A 24600-nucleotide genomic window follows, 5' to 3' on the forward strand; every position below is an offset into this window, starting at 1 on the left:
CTACTGGACATCCTGGTCCCTCATTGGTCAGTATTATTGTGTACTTTTTTTTTTTACCGTAATGGCGCAAATAAAGGGTGCCTAGTCAAAAATACTCAATTATTGAGTTAAATAAAAACCAGACTCAGAAACCAGAAATAAACGTAGTATTTGTAGACGAACAAAACTTTATTTACAATATTTACTTATTAAAGTATCAACTGCTTACGTGATGTTGTGACTTTACCGTAAATGTTAGTGCGCGGCTCAAAGAGGAAGTTAAAACGCTCTATTTCCGCTGCAGCAGCTAGAACGGGTACGTCAAAAAAAGAAAGGAAAATGTGGACAGTAAGGACACACTGAGGCCGGAGAAGGAACGTCGGACGACTATTATCGTCATCGAAGAAATCGGTTACCAGGCAACTGTTAATGTTTTGAACTTTCCACCCGAAGATTTGTAAGCCTGAGGGTCGTTTCGAGGTTAAACCGTCCCCTTGTTCTGTGGTGTTTCGCTTTGAGGAAGCAGCTCGGCTAGTCAGCTTAATTAGCTAGCCTGCTAGAGATGGGGACGAGAACTAGTCGCCTACAGGAAGACCCGGTTCCTACTCCATTCGGAAAAGATGGCCCAAAGCGGGATTCCTATCGGCGACCCCGCTGTACCAGGCCCACCAGTCTCGTTGTCGACTTCTCCGTGAGCTTCGAGGACACGGAGGCCAATCGGAGTCGATCGGAGGAAGGCAGCGACTCGGACCTGGGGCAGCATGGGGCGAGCGCCGACGGTAGCCCCGCTGACCACCACAGCATCCCCTCCAGCATTAGCCAAGCGTCACCTGCGGACGACGACAACAACAGCGAGGGGAAACCCGAGGAAGACGGCAATATAAGCCCAGAGGCTCCCGCCGACGCAGAACACCAGCCCGGAGAGGAAACAGGCCGCACACCCCACCGCACTTTTTCTGAGCGACTGCCCGGGAATCGCCACTCTTCTTCCCGCAGCGTTGGTGCAAGATCCGCCCGGGTTCGAGGCACACACCAGCGGCCAGTGTCAGAAGCTTGGATCGGCCTGTACCGTGTTAACAACCGCCATGGCAGTAAGTGTACACATTCAGACAATGCAGTAGCATTATATATGCATGTCATTTACACTGTTTGTGCCGCATAAATAACACTCGCTGCTCTGCATCAGTTGTCGTCTTGTTTCCTGATGAAAAGGCTTCCAACAGGCACTGCATGGAATTCATGCATGTGTTAGAACTTGCCAATACAAGTAAAATCAAAATTACTCAGTACACTGTCATAAAAATGTGTTGAAATTTGGGTTATGGGCTGTGTTTTTATTTGCTTTTAGACAGCTGGAAGCAAGAGTGGGAAAGGAAAAAGGAGTAATATAGATACAATGGAAAAGTCATAGGAAGGAGAACAAAAAATTTTTAATTACAAACCAGCCAAGACCAAGAAAAATACTCAGACTGTTTCTGCATGTAACCAGTGCAACCCTCAATCAACCAGGTCTGAAATTAAAATGGATTATTTGAGGAATTTACATTCCTGAACAGATAATCTTTTTTCCCGTGCTTGCATGCTGACTTAAAATCATCAGAGACCCTATTGTGTTAAGCAGAGTTATGGCGTAAAACTGGAAGTGGCTCCTTTATATCGCAAGGCCTGCTGACAGTGTCTGTCAGCATGAAATCCTGCAGCATGCGAGTCAAAAACATAAAGCACCCGGGCCTCCTCTTTGTTTAAACTGCATTAAAATGTGAACATGAGTCTGCAGAGGAAGGGGAAATGCACACTACCCCTGCATTAGTTAGTCAGATGGGCAGAGATGGTGGCGATGTGACGGCAAACGTGACATTTTGAGTCAAAACACAACAGTGTGGTGGGTTTCCCAGGCCAGCCCTCTAGCAAGTGTAGGGAAATGGGTCACAAATTCACATGCCCGCTCACTGCTGGCAGCAGCTCACAGAGGGAGGAGGGGAATGTAGGGCAGCAAGGCACTGTTCCTGCCTGTCTGTCCCATCCGCGGATGGCTCGAGTTGTGGCCATCCCTCAGGCCTGAGTCACAGTTTTTTTGAGTGGTGCATACAGTCAAATGAAGCTATTTCAGGTCAATTACACTGGAGGTAACATAACTCGCTCCAGCTGCTTACACTGACTGACTGGCATTGTTTCGGTCTGTTTATCGGTTTGCCATGTCAGCCTGTGTAATCTAGATGTCCAAACATGGCACTTGTACTGGATGTTATGTGCGCATCATCTATCATTTATATCTCACTGTGACACACTGTGTTAATCTCAGCTCTGTTGTGTGTCTGCAGATATCCGCTGTCCTTTCTGCTCAAAGTCTTTCCCGGGGTGTCGGATTGAGGATCACCTGTTGAGCTGCCTGACATCTCCTCCCCTACCTTACAATAGTAAGTATCATATCACAGAAAGGCTCCAACAGCTGTGTGTGTTTCTAAAAAGATGAAGGCACACTTAGTGTTGTTGTGTGTGTGTGTGTGTGTGTATTTACAGCGGATGTGCTCAGTAAAGACAGTGGAGAGTGTTCCATCTGTTTGGAGGATCTGGTGCAGGGAGAGACCATTGCCAGGCTGGCTTGTCTGTGTGTCTACCATAAAAGGTAACCATTTTCACTTCTTCTAATGTCTTATTGCTAAAGTATAGGCAGGCACAGCTTAAAAAGCGGAGTAGTGTGAGAAACGGTGTTTCCAGATGTGAGAGAGAGTGTGGTGGCTGTGCTATGGTTTTAAAGAAACAAGGAAGCAAAGTTGTTTTGTTCTAGTGCACGTATCACAGCAGGTTTCTGATAAATGCAGGCCACTTGTACTTTTACATGATAATGATGCGCCACCATTATCTCTGCTGAAAGCTGTTTTCTGACTTCCCTTGTTTTGTGGCGTCTCTTTCCAGAGGACATGACGAATGATGAGTGTCTAAATAAAAATACCACAAACGTTATCTGTAAGCTAGCAGCAAGTAGGCAAATACCAAATGCCCATAGACCTGAAACCATAGATGTTCAAATGCTCAACAAAACTAGCTCCACTTCTTCAATTGGATTTTCATTAAAGGTAGGGTAGGAGATTTTGAAAACTCAGTGAGAGTCAGCCAGATTTTGAAAGTAAACACGCGCCCCTTTCTCTCGGAGCTCACCCCGAAGCCACGCCTCCCAACCAGTCTGTGACTTCGGCCATCATGCACGTACCTCTCTGATGCACGCAGAGCAGGAAGAGAGTGACAACCAGCCAACTATACGCACAGGTGCGCCGCGTAGGATTGTCTGATGTTTTTAGTGTTTTATAGCTTCCACAGATGATTCATATTCTTCTCTTTAATGCGAAACTGCCGAACTAATTGGTTGCTATCGGATTGTAAAGAGAAGTTACACTAATTTAACAAAAAGTGCATCAGAATGAAATCTCCTACCCGACCTTTAAGTGGAACTTCAGACTTAAGAGCCACCAAGATGGTGACAGTCCCAGAAATAGTCATCCATCTTAATATATAGTCTGTGAGCAATTTCATGTTGGATCAAACATCTTGTTTCAAATCAGTCTAAATATGTGTACATGTGTTCCTATAGTCCAACACTTTAAGTTAAATAAGGCTGCAAATATGTGCCAGTAAGGTCTTTTTTAACTGTGAAAACTATGAGTTTTGCATTTCAAAACGTTCTGGAAAATGTAATTACTGTGAAGTTGTGAAAGAACCACAGTTGGTTTTTGCCGTGTTTCAGCTCATTTACTACAAAACTAGTCTTGTTTTCAAAGCACGCTATAAAGTTCAGCATGGGGATTTCTCATATTTAACAACATTAAGTGAAGAGACGCCATAATTGTGTTTGATGTAATTCAAATGGCTTATTTGGAAATCTACATTTCTGCAGCTTCCCCACAGCAGCAGTAACAATGTGGCGTTCAGCTATGATGAAACCTGAAGTTCAGATTAAACACTAAACTTTCCCGCCTCTTGTGGATTGTTTGCTTTGTGTTTGTAGGTGTGGTTGCTTGACTGTAATTTGTTTAATCTAAATCCACCCAGTGGAGCCGCTGAGATTTAGAATAAAAAAAAAAATCCTGGAATTTTAAGGCTGTTCCAAACTCCGCGAGACAAAGAGCGGAGAACGTGCTCCACGGGTGGTAAGAGATACAAAAAAAAGGTCTTTTCCGCACTGAGGTACCATACTCCGCGAGACGCGTGTGTGCAGAACTCCTCATACGGCCCGCCCACTAAACTATAAGGAAAGACTTTACTGAGTTTTTTAACACACCACAAGGACTTGTGCCATGGCAAGAGGGCATTATACAGAGAGGGTGCCTGCAACAGCGTGAGATGTCCGGCGATGAGTTGTGAAAATGCGACATTAAAAGTAACAATAGCAAAGATTCAGTGTTTGTGCCTTTATGACCACATTTGCGCATCTACTGTGTTCCAATATGCCTGCGATACTTCAAACTGTCCGATGATGAGCTGTGAAGATGCGACATTACATTGCAACGAGCCTATTATGCCCGGGTATGTAGGAGTATATAGAATGGTAATAACAGTCACCATCTGGTATGTGTGAATGGCTGTCTGGAGTTATTGGTGACAAATCACCCTTACTTGCCTTTCTTTCTTTCTTTTATTGCTCATCATGCAAAACCGGTATGGTCTTATCTAAATCTGTTGAATCAGCGCTGTTTATACACCTACCTATATACCTGGAGAGGCTCTTGCGCTTCTCCACTTTTATCACGCCCACTATAAATTCCGACCAATCACAGCATGGTTGCCGCACAGCCTTGAAAGACAAAGTTCGGCCCGGACCCTGTGCACAGAAGTGTGGATCAGCGGGCGGTCAGAGACAAAAAATTACGTCATTTTGTGGGCGTAACGTCTGCACGGGGGAAAAATGTCTTTGTCTCGCGGAGTATGGATCCAGCTTTAGCATCACAATACTTTTTGAACGATGATACCCATTGATCACTGAAGGCTTTCAATAAACAGTTATTTCCACTGTTGATGATGATGGGCTAATTAGGTTGATTGGTCATTACACCCCCCCCCAAATAAAAAATGTCAGCAAGCATCAACTCTCAGCTCTTTATTAGTGATTAAAGCATATAAATTGTAAGCACTTGTTAAAAGCTCTCTGTCCATCTTATCTTTCTTCACTTAATGAGCCAGTGAGCCCGTATTCACTGGTCCCCCAGCGATTATTAGTTTGATTGCCGTTGCTAGGCAATCAAACTAATCAATCTTTCTTCTTCTTTTTTATTCTTCCGTATGTTTTTTGGCGCAGCGTATCTTCAGCATACATTGACCGATTTGAGCCATTCAGCTATCAAAATGTTCATCTCACGGAGGACATTCTGGGTCAACTTCAAGTTTTTTTTTTTTAAATTATAATTTTTCAAATATTAGGCAATTTCGGTGTCATTTTTAATAGGGATGTCCCGATCCGATGACGCGATCGGAAATCGGGCCCCATTACGTGATTTCAGACTCGATCGGAATCGGACATTACCTCCCGATCAGGACTCGGATATATATTTATCAGGGCTGTCAAAGTTAATGCCTTCTATGCAGGGTGGCTCTGTGTCTTGTAGTGTAGGGGTATGACAGCTGCTTTTGGCGCGAGAGGTCCTGGGTTCGAGCGTGAAATCTTCCAGTGTGGCGGTAGCGCGACACACACACACGCACACACAAACTCCTACAAATTTCAAGCTACAGACTCCATTTTAGTCTTAAAACGCTCATTAGATGCTGCTCTATCAAACTTGTATTCAGAATTTTCTAATTCCAAATCGTTTCCACACGCCAGGCTCTCAAAGTTGGAGTGGTTTTTGAGGTCTCCTCTGCTGTTACCATGGTGACAGGCTGACACACAGAGGCATACAAAGCTCTGAATTGCTCTGATTCTCCAGCAATTCAGAGCAATCCTTCACATCAGCATTCAAAGCAATGCTTCAGCTGCAGCAATCAAACCCTTTTCTAGTATTTAATCTGGTTTCTCACTTTCAGCATTAAGCCTTCATGGAGATCCCACACTCTAAAGCACTTCTTAGAGTTTCTGCCACATTAACATGAGTTCATCAGAGTCCTGGTTTCTCCGCTCTTAAGTCTGTTCTGTGTCTCTGCAGCTGCATCGATTCCTGGTCCAAGGTGAAGCCCTGCTGCCCTGAACATCCCTTTGATTAACTCGCAGGTCACATGTATTCGACACAGTGACCAACCAAGCTCAGGTATGAAAGATCACTACATGCAGTTAGCTTCAACATTACAAACAAAAGGATACTGACGTCTTTAAAGTAAAATGACCAAACATAAGAACCTATATAAGAAAGTTACTAGTCAAATCAATGGTATAAAAATGTGTGAGATAGTTTGAACACACTAAATCTGTCAGTTTGTGGTTGGTGTACATCAGAGGTGAACTACACTGAGTCAAGGTAGAGATAAAAAAAATATTTGAATAAACAGAAGATGCAAATAGTCGGTATCCATAGAAACAGGCAGTGAGTATTCAAAGTAGGGTGCATCCCAGTAAGACTACAACCATCCTTTTTTACCAGCTTTATCCTCAAGATATTCAGATTTCTGCTGTTTACTTTACATGGGATTTTCTTACTTTTTATTTATTTATTGACTCATCATTGCAATCTAGAAGTTGTGTCATCTCTCTGGGTTTAAATGAACATTAGCATGGATACATGAGTACAATCAGGAGACACCTCAGTATCACTTTGTGTCAGAAAAGCAGTTAAAATCTAAACAGGTTTGATGTTTCATATTTTCTATTTGACAAATCTTTGACTGCATCTTTTTGTGCCTTCACAGGAGACTACACTGAATCCCAATCAAATCCCAGTATAACGTGTAATTGGAAAAAAAACAAAAGGCCACTTTCTCAACCACAAATATCTAAGAGGAGAACAGACTATCCTGAAGAGAAAGCTGCAGTTTGCGACGCTCTCTGCTTGGATCAATCCATTTGAACGTAGGACATTTCACACCGGACCCTAACAGTAAAAACAGCTGCTCCCATTTTTAACTTGTGGTCGAGACCTTTGTTGGAACAGGAGGTTTGGTATTTGCTGTGTTTCCTGTGACCGTGGAGCATGAAAAAAGTCTGATATTATCATCCCAAAACAGTGAAACAATCTAGGGAGGAATGCAAAAAAAAAAAAAAAAAACAGAGAAAAGTTTTAACTGTGACTCTGGATCTTCTCCTGTGTATTTTCTCTCCCTCTGAACGGGATCGGTTATTTTATCAAGTATTTTGCAAAGAGTATTGTTCCATGTCATACATTGGATGAATGTTTTCTTTCCTCGGCGCACCCCAAATGAACCAACCTCACACTGACAGCATTAACTGTTACCACGTAAAAAAAAAAGAAACGATTGCTTTATTTGAACTAGCTGGAGGTTGAGGGCTTGTTTTTTGGTGAAAAGGGGGGCTGCCGTTACTAGATGTTTTTCCTGTTTTCTTTTACCTGTAAACATTTCAGGGGAACTTTGGGGGCTAATTTTTTTACGGTCAGTTTCTTGTAGGTGGCTGGTTAGCGCTGAGTTTAATGTGCTGCTACTTGGTGAGTGTGTGGGAAGGTTTTAGGTGTTTCGTAGGGCTGTAGTAGCGCCGGTGTTGGCACCAATTTGAGCACTTTTGTCCCTCATGGCTGATTCTTTTTTTTTTTTTTTCCTCTTTCTCTCTTTGACACAAGGTCTGGGATAAGAATGAGTGTTTGTATGTGTGTGTGTTCACATGATGACCAGGGACAGGATATGTCCTGAGCATGAAAGTGTGTGTGTTTACTGTAAATTGCCCAGAAGTCTGCTTGGTCAAGCGGGTTACTTTTTTTTTTTTTTTTTTGTAGAAGCAGATCCTGTTACGTGTAGCTTTTTGGTACGCAACATGGTGGCAGACGTGGTCCAGTTATACTTTAAATGAGCTTTGTGTCCACCTTCATTCTCTAACAGTCTCTGGGGTGTAGTCTGGATTTTTTTGGACCCGGCCCCAAGTGACAGTTGGCCATCTGGTTCAGCAAAGCCAGATTTGAGGGAGAGAGGGAGGGAGGGATGGGGAAAAGGGGGCGGATGGATTGAGGGTTGTATTTTTGAGGGCATGTTTACACCATGGTGGTATCTGCCTCTCTGTGCAACACTGGAGGCTATGGACAGCAGATGGTTAATTATTACATAAGTACCCCCCCCTTTCCCATTCCCTCAGTTTCTTTTTTTTATAGGCTATTATATTATCGCATTGCTCATAATTATTGCTAAATGTGTTACATGGCTTTCCTTTGCCTTTTTCGTGTGTGTTGATTGCCTTTGCCTGGTGAAGGGGTTTGTTGTGCAAGCGAGTGTTTGTGGGGTTTTTAAGGGCTGAGCTAAGGTGGAAGCTCAACAGTAAGGCTGCTCAACAGATGCTGTCTGACACAGGTTGTGCACAGACCAGTGGAAACTTCAGCTGAAAGAACAAAAAAAAAAATCAATTGCTTTTTTTGCTGCTCACAAGGTGAGTCTGTTCCATGTGAGTCGCTCTTAGTGCTACAGTGGTATGGATCAGTTTTTGTTAGTTCATCCCAGCCTGCGTTGGTTTTTTTTTTTTTTGCTCTGCTTTGTTTCCCCTCGGCCCCGGGTGTCCTCCAGTCTGAGGTGCTATGACTTGTCCTGCCACTAGAGGGCAGCCCTGTGCACGCTTCTCACATTTTGTATTGGAGAGTAGAAAAGTCATGCCAAAAGTCTGCCTGTGCTTCAGGGGTGGGGGGCATTGCGTGAGTGAGCTGCAGAAGGCGAGGTGCATTGATCATTAGGTGTTACATTTGTTGTGGTGATAAGTTATGATGTTGTATACTTTTTGGCTGGGAGAGGCGGGGGTGTTTGTGTGTGTGTGTTTGGGAGGTGGGGTGGTGGAGGTTGGATTGTCGATAAAGAAAACAGACAATCTTGAAAACCCCCACATTGCTCTCATTTACTTTCTTACCCCCCTCTAAGCTGTGTGGTGCAATACCTCAATTTTTACCAATGCTAGCTAAACGCTCTGTGTGTGTGTGTGTGTGTGTGTGTGTGTTAACTAGCTCCTCTCCAACCAAGGAAGGTATTTTGTATTAATGTCCCTGAACTCTTGGTTTTGAGTCACAGGGCACCGTGTCTGCTCTGCAATTTTAAAGCCAACATATTAGATAAGAATGGTTTTTTTTTTAAAGAGTCGCCACAACAGTATCTGCATCCCTAACATAAGGACAATCTGCCTTTTACTCTGGTATAAAAAAAAAAAAACAAATTGAATTTTATTTATTAAATTGTAAATATGAAATGCAATTCAAGAAAACAGCTCGGTCCTTGTGTGTTCAATACAATGTTTCTAAGCTCCGATCTTTTGTATGTCTCAGAAATTGTTTTTATATGTATTTTTTACAATAAATATGTGTTCAAGATGTTTTGTCTGTCTTTAGTACGTTACTCAGAATCAGGAACCAGTATATGTGTCAAACAGTGATTGCTGCCAGATAAAAAAATGTATTAGTATTATATAATTACCAACATCTAGAACCACAGCAACCCAACCAAGTCTCCGTTGCGGAGCTTTCGATTACAATCACATGACCTCAGCCATGCCCCCAGATGAGTCACACAGTGAGGGCAGAAACAGGAAGTCGGAGCAGCAGCCTTTAAGCATGGGGTTGTTTGGTGGCATCACTGCACCAGCAGTGGATTCCACTACTGTGTGTTTAGTTACTTTACTTAGTTACTTTAAAAACACCACCTGTAATCGACACTGTGCAGTCTCGGCTGAAGCTGTACGTACCTCTCATCCTGATGTAGTAACTGTAACTGATTCAGCTGTCTGGAATTAGTCTTGATCAAATGATCCGTGTGACAGCAGAGACACAAAGGGTTCCTCAGGTCCTCAGTGACCCCCCCACCACCTCGCCCCACCCCCCGGACAGGCTGATTTGATTATGGGTCCCTGAAACTTCAGAAACTCTGATGGCTTCTGTGATGCAACAGCAGAGTTTTCAATCCTGCGAGTCCTCTTGTAGTTTTTTTTGTTGCTTTCAACAGGCAGGAAGTGAAAGTTTACACCCAGTGTTAGTCGGATATACGACAACCATTAGAGTGCAGTGACTGCTTGTTGTGCGTAGTCTGCTGTCATCAGGAAATCCAGACAAACAGGTAAGAAGACTAATCGTCCTCTTTAAACTTTTAAATCATTGGACAAATGTGTTTTACCTGAAATATATTACTTCTGATTTGTTTTATTATCACCTGAATTAAAGCAGACACAATGAATGACATCCCAGACACACAATATGCGATCTTATCTGGTCTGACGTACTTGACTACATTATCAGAAACAGGGGCCAGTTTGGCTTCACACAAACAATAACAGCTACATGTATGGATCCTTTTATGGGACCACATGTCACTGAATGTAATAAAAAAAAGTAGAATGTAATTAATACTAATAAACTCATGCTGCTTCAGTCATATGTAGTGAAGAAGTTTAATCCAGTGTATTGTTGGATTGGGAGGAATTACAGCTACAGTTAAAATTCAGTGACAATTGAAATGAGGATCTTTAGTGTGTTAAACTAAACACAATGACGCAGTGCTGTTTTTTTTGTTCACATGATTAATGGTAAGTTCCAGCAAAGGTGACCCACAGCTAAAGTTTTACTTCCTAAAGTTTGCTCCGTTCTTGGTCAACAAGTCAGCAGCAGCGGTTTGTCTGGATGTATTGAAATCTGATGTAAACAGGCGTTGGGTTGTTGGGTTGATCTGTGATTTCTAAACCTGTAGCTCCTTTTTTTTTTATCTTTGTCAGAATTTCCACCAGCATGTCTGATGCAGCCGTCACTGCCAAACCGACTCAGGATGATCCTGAAATATCCGCACCACAGCCGCCACTACCGCCACCATACTCTTACCAGAACCAACAGCCTCCACCACCCTACATGTACAATCCATCCAAACCTGACACCGCCTCTGCTCATCCACCTCTCAATGGATATGTGTCATTTAATGACATAATCCCAGAAACCTCATCTGACACAAGTCCACTTGTGTCCTCGGGTTCCTTTGATGACCAGACAGTGAGGAGAGCGTTTGTCAGAAAGGTGTGTATTTCAGATTTTAGACTGGTTTTATTAGATATTCCAAGATTATCATAGATTATTAGAGTAGAATAGCTGTGTTGTGTTTGTGTATTTCTGTCCACAGTGTTATTTCCCCTCTCTCCCCGTGCAGGTGTTCAGCATCCTGACCATCCAGCTGCTCGTCACCTTCAGTGTGGTGTGTGTCTTCACCTTCTCCAGCGTGGTCAAAAAGGCGGTGCAGAACAACATCTGGGCCTATCTCAGCTCCTACATCATCTTCATGGTGGTCGTCCTCTCACTCAGCTTCTGCCAGTCCTTCAGACGCCGTTACCCGTGGAACATCGTGGGGCTGGTGGGCTACAAACACAGATCTGACCCTCATGACATCACACATGGGTTAAGCGAAAAAAAAAAAAACTATTAGGACGTAAATGTGCAAATTAAGTCACTGTACACCATCAGACCTAATCGTAGTAGGAGCTCAGTGCATTTGGTGTTTCTAAAACATTTTTGTTTCCAACCTCAGCTTCCTCTATACTCTGAGGTTTTGTTGGCATTTTGATTCAGGGCAAAGTTTTCCTGCTGCATGCTTTCACAAAGGAAGGTGCAAACACTATTTTGTATGTGACACTTTAAATGAAACTAAACAGTGATGTTTAACACAGTGAATGTTGTGCTTACAGGCTACCGTCACCCTCAGCTTGTCGTACATGGTGGGCACCGTCGCTTCCTATCATGACACTGCCTCTGTGGTGGTCACTATGGGAGTAACGCTGGTCATTTCTGTCGCCATCATTGCTTTCTCAGCACAGGTTAGACAGCCGAGGATGAGCTGATGCTTCTTCTGCACACACCTTCTAAAAAAAAAAAATCATATTCAACCCTGTGGCAGGTGCTGGAAAACATCAACCAGTCACTCCCTTGCCTTTTTTCTCTCTTTGTACCAGTACACATGCAATATATTTCCTCTTTTGCTGTAAAGGCTACTTTATTCAGTGAATATTTTAATGGCATCATCTTGTGTCTGTGTTGCAGACTCGTTATGACTTCACCATGTGTTACGGCCTTATGTTGATCCTGCTTGTGGACTTCATCATGTTTGGACTCTTGTGTTCCTTCCTGTACTCCTACGTCGCTGTTGTCGCCTATGGCTGCCTGGGAGCTCTGCTGTATTCACTGGTAAATCGTGGAATAGTCCCATCAAGTGCTGTTTAATGTCTCTTTAATATGTGGTACACCCAGATCTTGTTACCTTCTCACCCTGATTTAAAATGTTCTCGTCTCAGTTCCTGATGATCGACTGCCAGCTGATGATGGGGGCGATGAGCTTCCGTCTCGACCCTGAAGAATACATCTACGCCGCTCTCATGATCTACCTGGACATCATCCTCATCTTCGTCTACCTGCTGGGTATGAGGAATTGAAGCTGTATACAGACACACACACACCAATCTATGAACTAAATTGGTCCTATATTTTCATGTACATAATCTAAATGCTTTTGAATGTACAATTATGTTTGTCTCAGTTTTCTTCTCTACAGACCCAGAGATAGAATAAAGAGCTTTTTTGGATTTATGTCTTTATTGTCAGAGACTTACATTTATGATATTGCCCTCCACAGTATATGTTTACATATTGCCCTGCAGTTACCTTGACCAACAAACAGAACGCTTTTATTTCTATTACACATTCATAAGACACATTTCACACTTAACAAAAGGAGTTCCGTCAATGTGATAATTCATTAGATTCACAAGTTGTGAAAGACGGAGCACCAAAGGAACATGTGATGAGCATTGATACATATAATATTTACTGTTATGAAGACATGTAAAGTGGGAAAAAGTAGTGCAAAAATGCATATTTTCTTCTTTCTATGCAACTCTATCCATCATGTTACACCTTCAGACCCACCATATTATCCAAGAAATATTCAAATTCTCTTCAACTAGACACATTCATATATTGATGAAAACATATAACCATTTGATTCTTCAAACCCCCACAGCTGGGATCACTGTCAAGCTGCAGCTAATCATTTCATGTCAGATTTTTTTTCTTAGCAAATCCACTCAGTTTCGCAGGTAAAAATGTCAAAAAGTGAAACATCTGGTCAACATTTCTGCACAGCAGGTTTTGTTGACCAACAACCCAAACACCCAAAATGTATTGAACTTTATTCAATATAAGGGAAAAGCAACAAACTAACAAACTTTTCTTTAAACATGAGCCAATTCTTGAACCCCCATCACACTCCGACCCCAGTGAATCATCTCTCAGACTGGAGAGCTGCCATGTTGTTGTTGTTGTTGTTTTTTAACCACCTCACCACAGTGAAGAGTAGTTAAACTTAACCCGCAGCAGGTATCTCATGCGAGCCTGTGCAGGATTGTAGACGATGAACTCGTTGTAGAGGAGGGAGTAAGCATTGTTTTTACCTATTCCTGTTTTCACACCGGGTCCCATCGGCACCGTCATACCGTCCCTGAGGAGGAAGGAGAGAGAGAGAAAGGACGTCAAATGAAGGGCTGGGTCCAAAGGAGAGTCAGTCCACAGCAGATGAGACTTTGTCACTAAAACAAATGGCGGCTCTGTTTCACGCTCTGCAAAGAAAAACTACTTTTTGTGTCATCTACAGAGGAAAGGCAGAGCAGCGGGAGGATGAGGAGGGGGGAAGGCGAGGTCAGTGCATTAGTGGATGAGTCACTACAATTAATATTTTTGACTTTTACCTCAAACTGCTGCTTTCTTCAACAAAAGTGCTCAAACAGTGATGTCTACTAATTTGTTCAAGCAGCGTCAGCATTGATCTGGGCTCAATCATATGATTTATTACCGACGTCATACAAACAGATGACTTTATGATTATGTGTTATGTAATTTACATTTAAGCTGATGTAAATAACACCCCCCCCTCCCTTCCCATCAGACATAGTAATGATTTTTTTTTTTTTTTCAATGATTTTTTTGTTGTGTAACAGCTGGCCGCTGTTTGGCCGGCATGAAATGAATCTGGCAGATGAAAACAGACTCACAGCGTGACTGAGTTTTTGGGGTCAGGTCCAGTCTGTCCCAGGCCCTTGGTGCTGTGTTTTCCTGCAGGCAGATTGCTGGCCTCGTAGTCAGCATCCAGCAGCTCATTACAGTCTCCCAGAGCGACCTGCGAACACACACACACAAGAGCGTGGACAGTCAGCATGGCTGCATCATACCTCAGTCAAACATGATACACAATGTTCGAATCATGGTAAAACACAACATAGCACTCACTTCACAGAGTAGCAGCAGTCCAATGTTGTTGTTCTGGTTAGCAAAACAATAATTGGCACTTTTTGACGACATGTCAGCGAAGTAGATACCTTTACCAAACTGATTGGAAGAAGAATAAGAAAATTACAAACACATTTAGTCAAACATATATTAAAAGGATTGAGTTATTGTGTCCTGCATCGCTGGCACTAGGTGGAACTCTACTAGTGTCTTTTCATGCAGATGAACATGTGGAGATGTTGGCAGAGGCCGCTGATAAGAGAGGTCTTTGAGCAACGTGCATGAAGAGGAAAGGAGGAGGAGACACAAACAAGCAAGTGAAAAGTACAACGTAGGCCTTTGGACTAATGAAACTGACAATAAACTCATTTGTCTGTGGTGAGCTACATTACAGTTACAGTATATCTGCTGTCCTCTGGTTTCACTTCTCTTTGAAATGTGTTTAAGCGCCAATTTTTAGTCCAGACACATGCAACCCAGCAGCCCGCCTTCGATGCGCTACATCTAAGATGTCAGTTTGGTGTGTCGAAGTACTCTAAAGACTTGTTTTTGAAAAAAGTGCCCTAAAGAAAGCTTGCACATACATATTTGTTAGTCTACCACTCTCCCACCCATCTTACCATATAACCAGTGACAGGGGCTTCAGGTGGAGCCACTCGGAGGCCTTTACTGAGGATCCCAACCCAGTTAGAGAGACGAGAACCATGCCACAGCAGAGTCCTGAAAGACAGAGAGACACAGTGGGCTTCTTAAAGGGAGAGTTCCTTAAAAGAAAACACTATTTGCTAATCAGATTTCACAGTGAACATCTGAAGTTGTATTCCTGCTGACCTGTTGTGTAACTGTGAGTTGAAGTTGCCGCTCTCCCCGTCTCTGTCCACTGAGAAGATGTCAAGTAGACTCATGGTGTAGTCACAGTGGGTGGGGGCGTGTGTGGACTGCAGATACTTTTCTACAATCTTCACACACAAAAAAGAAAAAAAAAGTGACCACATACATCAAACGTCTTTGGCTTCTGCTGCAGAAAGGTTCATCAATTCTATGTTAAAATGAGGAAGTAAACATGTTTACAAACAAACTGTTTTTCTATCTAAAGAAAATTTCCTCATTTCGTGAACACATTACAAAGGACTCATCATCTGACTCATCATGTGAGCACACTGACCTTGTATTCATGGCTGCTGGAGTCCAGAGGCTGCAGTTTGCACTGGAGGGAGAGGTAGTGTTGGTCCAGAGGATGTTCGTCACTGTCTTCACTGGACTGAACCATTTTCACTGCAATCCGAATGTCACTCAGTGCCTTTAAGAAGAAACACCTCACATCAGACAGATGTTACATTTAGTCATCGTTCAGTTTGTAAAGAGCCATCAGAAAAACGTTACCTCCAACAAGGCGATTTTTTCCTTCAGCTCGTCTTCTGTGCGGATGATTGGAGGAGTTTTCAACCTGCACAATGACATCTTATGAGACCCAGCCAGCAGAAACAAAGACAGACAGAAACGATGACTTCTGTGCCTTTCCTACCCAAAGTCATGTGGAATGCGGGTGTAAAACTGGTTACAAGCTTCTAGCAACTCTCGATTGCTTCCCTTCTTCTTCAGACACTCCTCAATTCTCTTCAGCGCAGTGTAGCCTGCACGGATCTGCTCTGATGTCAGCTTACCTACAGCCACAAAGAAAACCAGGATTGGACACACAGCATAAGACAAAACTGTGAACTATTCCAATGAATTATAGAGATGTTATTGTATCGCGACATGTCTGACCAAGAGGAGCTTTCCGGGTGTCAAACTTCATCTCAAGCACACACTCCTCCATGGCTTTGAGGTCACAGATGAGCTCCAGCAGAGACTGTATCTTGACATCCAGCTTTGAGGACTTCTTTTTTGGTGCAGCATCCACTGCGGTCTGCTCCTGTAACAGTAAAACACATCTATGAACATCGTAATCCAAACCAATAAAAAGCTCTTTTATCCATTTCTTATCACACCTTTTCATTCGTGCTGTAGTCCATGAACACCATGTCATATTTTCCAGCTACTTTTTCAAATCCTGCCCGCTGCTCCCACTCATTTTTTGTCTTGTCAAAGAACCTGCAGCAAAAGAAACATGTATCAGAGTCTCCATGAACACGCTTCCATGCAACACATCATGAGTTACAGCATCTCACTTTTTCTTGAAAATATCTTTGGCCTTCAGCAGGTCTCCACTGCAAGCTGCGAGGCTGTTCTGACCCACTTTACCCACTGTGGAAAAAGCGGTTCCATCTGTCATTTTCAGTTTAAAAATCCAAAAAAATCCTGTGAAATCACAAACATAGGTCGAAAATGCAATAACAAGTGAACTCACCTCTGCCCCATCTCATCCACACACTGTAGTTTTTGGAGCTGTCATCTTCCAGCAGCTGGATCAAGTAATATTTGTTGTTATTAAACTGAAGATTTGTCTGCAAAGAAAGATAGAAAGTGTTTTATTATTTATATCGTTAAAGGAAAAGTCAGTGAGCGTTCTTAGCTACAAAGAACATCAATCACACACGTCTAACTGAATGTTTGAGTATGAGAAAACTGCTTCCTGAAATTTAAGACAAGTTTGATAAAACATCTCTTGATGTCAACAAGTACATAAATAAATATTTACCTGGTTTAGCATCACATCATAAACATCATTTCCTTCACTGTAAACATGAGCCTGAAAGAGAAATGTAGGATCAGTCATATGAATGAAAAGGTCACATACCATGCATACACAAAACACAAGTGAGACGCAGCTAACAGCTATAATATATGAGTGTCCAGAAGAAGTAAATATTCAGTGATTTTGCAATTACACTGTTAAAAAAATTAATTATAATAATGTTATTTTCACTTGTGTGAGCCAATGTTTGACAGTGTTTAGGAGTGTCTTGCTCATAAGAGAAACTATAACTGGAGGCAGGTTTTTCCTCTCCGTTAAACCACAGGCACAAGTCTAACCGGTGATATGGGTGGAGATCTGTTACCTTTCCGAGTTTGACTTTACATTCAGAGTCCACTGGAGCTTTGCCCTTCATAACCACCGTCTTTACAACCTCTGCTCAGCATGCAAAGATCCAAAACATGACATTAATGAGGTCAATTACAGTGGTTAGTACAAACTTCTGGTTGTAATGGTGCTGCACCCAGTATACAGCATGTTAGAGCCACATTACCTTCACTTTTTATTTCTTCTTTGGGCTCTTCTTTTGTTTTCGTCTGACGTTTGCTTTGTCCTCTCCTCCTCTTAGCTGTAGGTTGGTCTTCCATCTGCTGCTCTTCCATTTCCTCTTCTTCCTCTTTAATTACTTTCCCAATGTTTGCCGTTAGATTTCCAGCAGCATTTACACTTTCTAATAAAAGGAGAAGACAGATAAAGTGGTTAAAATAAGATGCATTTGTCTTTTTACATTTAAAAAATACATAATCGAAATGATCAAACACACCTGGTTTGACAGTCTGAGAGCGAATCTTCCTTTTGTATTTTGAGACAGGATTGATCTGGACCATCTTCTTCAGGTCAACCTCATAGGCCGTCCCTGAGCCCAGGTTCAGTGTGACAGATGTTTTCCCTGAAGAGACAGCTGCATCCAGCAAGGCGCAGTCTGAAGCTGAGTACGGCTCCCACTGTCCTTCATCTCTCTTCCACTGCCACACTAGTTACAGGAATAAAAAAAGATGATAAACTCACAGTGCTGAGACATTTGTTTTCAGTGAAATATCACAACAGTCTTCAACGTTTTACATATTTTGCCGTTTGAAGTACCACAAACTGCTTAAGAAAGAACACAATCAATAAATCCACAGATCACATGGTCAAGTGAAGTGTTTATAATCCAACATGCGGCGTCATATAAGCCAGAAAATGCAAACCGTTAAGTCAACAGTAATTGTGTGAATTAATGTGTTTGTTCTTATGCATTTTACTTGCTGCTCCGGTTACGTAGCAGCTAATGTTAGCCCGTTAGGCTAAAAACATCAAGCACCGACCTGTTTTTGACTGGGTTTCTTCATTTTCTGGTGCACTCTGACTTTTATTCCGAGAGCTTCTTGTTCGCCTCATGGTTGCTGGTTTGTAAAGTTAACAGCTAGCTGCGACAAACTGCCACAGTGACCACGGCGGGAAACTTTTCCTCACTGTTGTTGCCTGAATGGACCGTGGTGAGCGTTAACGACGACAAAGATGGTTTATGACGGCGAGGAGTCATTCCTTGGTTAAAACAAAATCAGTGTAACTATCGAAAACTCGAATTTCCAAAGATCCTTACACGCAAACTTGAGTCTGACTGTTTATATTATGGGGTTATTTGTAAGTTTTTTCATAATATTGTACCATTTGTTTTCGAAAAGTAAGTTTTGTCTCAAAGATGTTGAAGTGCGCTCACAAAAAAGGGCAGAGTGAGCACTCTTCTCTGATGCGTTACGAACGGAACTGAGTTTCGGGGCTACAAGGTTCCGCTTGAGGCGGAGGCCGGAGTTATTTTGTTGAAGGACTCGCGCAATCTCACATGTGACGTGCTTCGGTAGGATAAGAAGGGGTGGATAAAAATTAACGTTTAATTTGGAGCTATTCAAACACCGCTCAGACGCTACATATATGGCATCACGGAGCTATGGCGCCTGTGTTCTCTGTCGGAGGGCTGCTGCCGTGAAGTTGACGTGCAGGGTGAGTGCTGTCAGCCGGTGTCATTGAACGCAGCGTCATGACCATGGAGGTCAGAGACAAACTGTTCACACACAGATTACGCTAAGAAACAAAGAAGGGTTTCGCCCTGTTTACAGCACAGATCGATCAGATTGTAATGTTTGAGTATTTGTAGGATGTAGCGGGGAGTTTCTCTCGGGTGTATTGGCCATTCAGAACTTAGATGGGTGTGCTGTCAAATAAATTCAGATTCAGAAAACATGCTTTTAGCATTCAACTTAAACGTTTATCAAATTTTCTGTGGTTAAATCTTGTCACAATCCCATTTTATTTGATCACATTCTTGATTGATTGATTCGTTTGAATGTTGATTTTATTGAGATTCATAGAGAGGAAGTCTGTTGTAAGCTCTCTCCTGTTTTAAGTGGGTTTTGTGCTGTCTTTATATCTTCTCTCAGGGCATGAGTGCAGCTGCAAACCCACAGATGCAGGTAGACTTCCTAAAAGGAGTACCACACAGGAAGCACCCTGGTGTCACCAACCTGAAAACTCTCCGGCTGCCTGAGGAACTCCAGATTGCTGCACAGTCGATCATTCACAGTAAGCTCAGTTATTATGGTGGTACGTAATTCCACTTGTCACAGAATCAGTCACTTCTCTAATCTCGCCTCCTGTAGGGGCTCAGGTGTCTCGTTTGGCTGAGCGTGCTCACAAGCTCACAAACTACCTGTGGAGCAGGAAGCGAGCAGTTGAGGATCGGACACTGAGGCAGACAGCAGCAAGCCTTGAGAAAGAATTATGGGAGAAGGCGATGCGGAAAGTAGGAGGTGGGTGACACCTGAATTTAAAAGGACTACATGTAACAGCTGGGGAGAGATTGTTTTTTTATTATAAATATAACTCTATCTATTTTGTGTTGCAGACATAGATGAGCAACTCCTGGAGGACCGCATCAGGAAGAAAGTTTTCAAAGAGCTCAAAAGAACGACCTATCACTGGTCTCCCATGAAGTAAGACATCATTTCTGTATTGTTCTCCTAGATCAGCCTTTAAAACAAAACAAACAGTAAAACGTGATTTTGCTGTTTGTGTCTTGCTGTCACATTTTGGAGTGAGACGTCTTTATAGCTCACTGTGTGTTTCAGGTATGATGAAGAGATGGGGGTGGTGTACATGGCGGCCCGACTCGCTGGAGGCTATGCAGCAGTGAGAAGAGTGCTTAATGAGGTAATAATGTGAAAGGGGCCTGGTGACATGATCACTGCAGCTCATGGTGCTGGTGTGGGACGTCTGAATGGTCCTGTCTTTTTTCCCGTCTGTGTAGATAAAGAAGAGGGATCCCTCATTCGCCCCTCAGACTCTCCTAGATTTTGGTTCAGGCCTTGGAACAGTTGCCTGGTGAGTGAACAACACCAGTGTGGCACTGAATGGACGGTTTGGTTGCTTAGAAGATGGGTTTGGATGAGGTGGTTTGATATAGACCAAAACTAGAAGTAGCAAAATGTTATTTTTAGCCACCTATAATGAATCAGTATATAATCAATAATAATACAAGTACCCTATAGGAGCACTCCTATAAGAAAACCAAACGATGCCTTTAATGAAATTTAGTCTAAATGAATGAAAACTCATTGTGTCGTTTTTCCCTCTTTAGGGTGTCACAGGCATACTGGGGTGACTCTCTGAAGGAGATGGTGTGTGTGGACAGCTCTGGGCCGATGAACATTTTGGCAGAACGGCTCCTCAAAGGTTCACACTCACAGACTGGTTTATTAATTAAATTCATGTCAAACAGAATTTAATGAGAGACTGCACCTTTTTCTGTGCAGGTGATGATGAGCGAGCTGAACCTCACTTCAAACATGTGTACTTCAGACAGTTTCTCCCTCTTTCTCCTAAGGTAAGAGGCCAATATTATGAAAAGGAAGCCAGCCTTTAGGAATAAATCTTTAAGGATAATCTTAAAGCCGTGTCTCACTTTAGGTGCAGTTTGACTTGGTGACTGCAGCTTTTACACTCTCAGAGCTCCCCAATGTGAAAGATCGAGAAGAGGCTGTGTTCACTCTGTGGAGAAAGACGAGCTCATACCTGGTAGATTGAAATAAATTATTAATCTCATTGTGATTACAAAATAAAGGTCACTCACAATGAAACTGCTTCCATATTATAGGTGCTGGTGGAAAACGGAACCAAAGAGGGCCATCAGATGCTCATGGAGGCCAGAGACACTTTATTAAAGGTGCTAGAAGACAAGAGTCCATTTCTCTGTAGTGTCATTCATTTCACACATCCACCACATTACACTGATTGTTTCTGACTGTTTCAGAAACAAGAGAAAATTGTCCACGACTCCAGACCAGCATCAGTGTTTGCTCCGGTATATAGATTTTTTCCTACTCCCTGCTGATTTAAAACATTCCAGACAGCAGTGACGATCTTTTTGCAGCTTATCTCTGTTTTGATTTTTGTCAGTGTTCTCATGAATTCATGTGTCCAAAACTGGTCAACGATCCAGTCACACCCTGCAACTTTCTGCAACAGTACCACCCTCTGCATTCGCCTGGGGTAAGACTTGAGCTCACGCATCTGTCTGCAACATTTATTTATCACTAACTAGACAACACATAATCAAATTCAACATCTACCTCTTGTTTTGTCAGCATCATGAACGTCAGACGGAGAAGTTCAGCTACCTGATTATGAGTCGGACAAAAGCAGCAGATGCAGAGACAGATGGCATGGACTGGGGAAGGCTGATCGCACCAGTGCTGCGCAGAACAAGACACGTCCACTGTCATATGTGTTACCCTGATGGACAACTGCAGCACAAGGTTGTGACGGCAAAAAAACACAGCAGGTAGACCTCCTGTATAACACAAATATACGAGCCAGTATGAAGGTCCGGCTCAGGCTGTAGTCATTTGTTGTGATTGTGCGTCTATATGTGTGCGTGTTAATTAATTGTGTCACTTTGTTTTTAATCAGAGATGTGTATCGCTGTGCTCGGAGTGCCGACTGGGGAGACAGAATGCCGATCATTCAGAAACCAGAGGAAGACGTCCACAGTGATTCAGAGTGATGATCATTCATTCTTTGGACTGCAGAAACACTAGAAACACTTTCATCAGCTGCTGGATACAAAAAAAAACAATTTCCTCACTGGAGTTGTTGAATGCTGAATCATTTTATAGAGCATCTGTGTACCACCTTCAATAAATATATTTTATAAGCATCATGTTGTACTTTGTACCAAAATATGATAAGTCCAACAGCTCATCTTAATGGTGTAAACCTACAAAATGTTTAAGAATGTTTACACTGCAGTATGATGGGTCCTTGGTTTTTGCTGTTCACAACAGACTTATTGACGTTTGTGTATTATTGTTGTTCAGTAAATATGTACAGCCCATACAATTACAGAGAACTTTGAGTCTATTGACTCCCAACAATCTCCTTCAGGGCTGAGATCAGGTCGGGGTACTTGTACTGAAATCCAGACTCCAGAGTTCTCTTTGGTATAACCTTCTGGCCTTGAGTGAGAACCACGGCCCTCTCAGAGCCCATGAGGGTGTTCATGACGAAGCCAGGCACAGGGAAAACGGTAGGCCTCCTCAGGACGTGGCCCAGTTCTTTAGTGAAGTCATAGTTGGTGTTGAGTGCTGGTGCAACTCCGTTGAACACCTGTGGTAAGAGGGAGGGGGGCTCAGCAGAGGGCTCCAGTGCCTGAGCGATGATTCCTGCCAGGTCCGTGACGTGGATCCAAGGGAACGGCTGCCTTCCAGACCCCAGAGTACCCCCAAGGCCAAGCCAGAATGGCAGCAGCATTTGCTTCATGGCTCCACCGTCTCGACCCAGCACTGCCCCTGATGGATGGAGAGAATAACCTTTTTCATGGCTGACATTTTGACATCAGTAACACACTCTGCTTTTCTGCAGCAGAACTCAGAGATATGCAATTTGTGCGTACCGGGCCGGATGACGACTTGTTTGGTGGTTTTCGCTACACTCTCAGGAAGAAGCGCTGAAGCTTCCCATTCTTTGACAAGTTTTGACAAGAGGTCAAATGGTGTCCATTCGCTGTCTTCTGCATACTGAGCTGTCAGACTGGGTTTGTAGCAAGCTGTGATGGGACAAACAGACAACATATCACTGAATTAATACTTGTCATGGCTTACTCACAGGTCCAACACTTACCTACGCCAGATACAAGCACCCAGGAGTGAGGTGGACTAACGGAAGCAGCGATGGCTTGAGACAGAGCTTTAGTGGTGTCGATGCGACTGGAGAACAAATCCTTTTTATAGCTTTCATTCCACCTTGAACAAAATAAACAAGCAAAACAGAAAGATGGACAAAACTATTATTGTTATTCTACTTATTATTTGACACACAGGTTTGCTTACCATCGAAATGGATTCATCAGATTCTCTCCAGCCAGATTGACAACACCCTCACATGGAGGGAGACCATTAGACTCCAATTCACCCTGCAGGAGAGCGAAAATTACTGAAATCTGACAGTCAGCGTTTCTGCTTATTCCACAGTTACTCTGTATTACTCTGAATTCTTACCCATGTTATCTTAGCAGGGCCAGGCTGGCGAGATATCACTGTGACCTCATGACCTTTGTGTGTTAGCAGGCGGGTCAGCTCACGACCCACAAAGCCAGTTCCCCCTCCTGCAATGTAGACGATGCATAGGAGGCACCACATAAATGAAAAATCAGAATCAGGGGCACACAGATAACAATCAATCTTGCAGAAAGAAAAGATGTTTAAATTAATAATTAATTAGCCTGTTGCCTTTAGGTAAACATAGTTATGTGTCATCCAAGCTTAACACAGCATAAACCCTTCAAAGTGTTAACTTTTGATTGTTTGATGTATTAATTAAACTTTTCTATTAAACTACTTGTTTTCATAAAGACAACTGGTTTTAACAAACAAAAACGCCGGTAAGATTTTAGGTTTTAAAAGGACTAGAGAGACTGGGTGAGAGTCTCAACAGAGCGCATGCGTAGTAGTCCACATGCTTACAAAACAGGACAACTTGAACGAACTTAGCTTAAAATCATGTAAAATGCACACTGACGGTGTTCTCACTTTATCACATGCTGCTTTACTACAGCTTCATTATGTACACGTATTTACTTGCTGTTCCATAAAAGCTACTACAACTACTGCTGCAACGTTAACATTAGCTAACAGCTAGCTCTACTGTTATGTCATATTGACCTTTCTGAGCGTCTTTAACATAAGGCATTAGTTTAGAAAAACACATACATACCGATTAATACTCTCATCACCAGCAAATAACCGACCACGGGAAGTAAAATTACTTAACGCCACCAATGATTGCACCCACTGTTCGTATGACAGCGCTGCTTCGAGTACTGTCAGTAAGTTGTTGAAGTAATTTGGACCAGTAGGCTTTCCGTACTTCAGTCGGGCCGGTACATACAAAGACTGACGACAGGACAGATCCCCAGAAGTGAAGGAAGCTAAAATATTTTTGATTTCATAAGCCTATTTCACGACCTACTGTCTTGTCCAGGAAAAAAAATACCCCTCCATTTGTGTAATTAATTAAATTAAATTA

General features: G+C 42.7%; 5 protein-coding genes across 5 annotated transcripts; 3 read left to right on the forward strand and 2 right to left on the reverse strand.

Moving 5' to 3' along the window:
* The first annotated feature begins 266 nt into the window (after positions 1-266).
* Positions 267-9407, forward strand: LOC114450247 (E3 ubiquitin-protein ligase ZNRF2). Its single transcript, XM_028428262.1, has 5 exons — positions 267-1070; positions 2301-2396; positions 2500-2605; positions 6111-6212; positions 6808-9407. Exons 1-4 carry the CDS (start codon positions 542-544, stop codon positions 6166-6168), a joined length of 789 nt encoding a protein of 262 aa, XP_028284063.1. The 5' UTR covers positions 267-541; the 3' UTR covers positions 6169-6212; positions 6808-9407.
* A 533-nt stretch (positions 9408-9940) lies between these two features.
* Positions 9941-12624, forward strand: LOC114450235 (protein lifeguard 1). Its single transcript, XM_028428250.1, has 6 exons — positions 9941-10146; positions 10799-11090; positions 11221-11421; positions 11753-11881; positions 12105-12248; positions 12356-12624. Exons 2-6 carry the CDS (start codon positions 10812-10814, stop codon positions 12491-12493), a joined length of 891 nt encoding a protein of 296 aa, XP_028284051.1. The 5' UTR covers positions 9941-10146; positions 10799-10811; the 3' UTR covers positions 12494-12624.
* A 40-nt stretch (positions 12625-12664) lies between these two features.
* parp2 (poly (ADP-ribose) polymerase 2) lies at positions 12665-18523 on the reverse strand. Its single transcript, XM_028428251.1, has 17 exons — positions 18348-18523; positions 17804-18013; positions 17534-17710; positions 17345-17415; positions 16984-17034; positions 16693-16789; positions 16514-16589; positions 16334-16436; positions 16110-16257; positions 15868-16006; positions 15726-15789; positions 15508-15642; positions 15174-15301; positions 14963-15062; positions 14343-14441; positions 14108-14232; positions 12665-13557 (listed from the first exon to the last, which is right to left on the reverse strand). Exons 1-17 carry the CDS (start codon positions 18418-18420, stop codon positions 13398-13400), a joined length of 1956 nt encoding a protein of 651 aa, XP_028284052.1. The 5' UTR covers positions 18421-18523; the 3' UTR covers positions 12665-13397.
* A 315-nt stretch (positions 18524-18838) lies between these two features.
* On the forward strand, positions 18839-22234 carry mettl17 (methyltransferase like 17). Its single transcript, XM_028427206.1, has 14 exons — positions 18839-19023; positions 19461-19602; positions 19680-19829; positions 19925-20012; positions 20148-20229; positions 20327-20400; positions 20657-20751; positions 20832-20902; positions 20986-21093; positions 21173-21241; positions 21329-21379; positions 21475-21567; positions 21663-21859; positions 21988-22234. The coding sequence occupies exons 1-14, from the start codon at positions 18955-18957 to the stop codon at positions 22079-22081; spliced, it is 1383 nt and encodes a 460-aa protein (XP_028283007.1). The 5' UTR covers positions 18839-18954; the 3' UTR covers positions 22082-22234.
* On the reverse strand, positions 22169-24598 carry sdr39u1 (short chain dehydrogenase/reductase family 39U, member 1). The gene is made up of 6 exons (XM_028428395.1): positions 24289-24598; positions 23574-23680; positions 23406-23488; positions 23197-23318; positions 22970-23122; positions 22169-22865 (listed from the first exon to the last, which is right to left on the reverse strand). Exons 1-6 carry the CDS (start codon positions 24302-24304, stop codon positions 22435-22437), a joined length of 912 nt encoding a protein of 303 aa, XP_028284196.1. The 5' UTR covers positions 24305-24598; the 3' UTR covers positions 22169-22434.
* Positions 24599-24600: the final 2 nt, after the last annotated feature.

Source organism: Parambassis ranga, chromosome 17 (genome assembly GCF_900634625.1).
Source record: "Parambassis ranga chromosome 17, fParRan2.1, whole genome shotgun sequence".
Classification (NCBI taxonomy): Eukaryota; Metazoa; Chordata; class Actinopteri; family Ambassidae; genus Parambassis; species Parambassis ranga.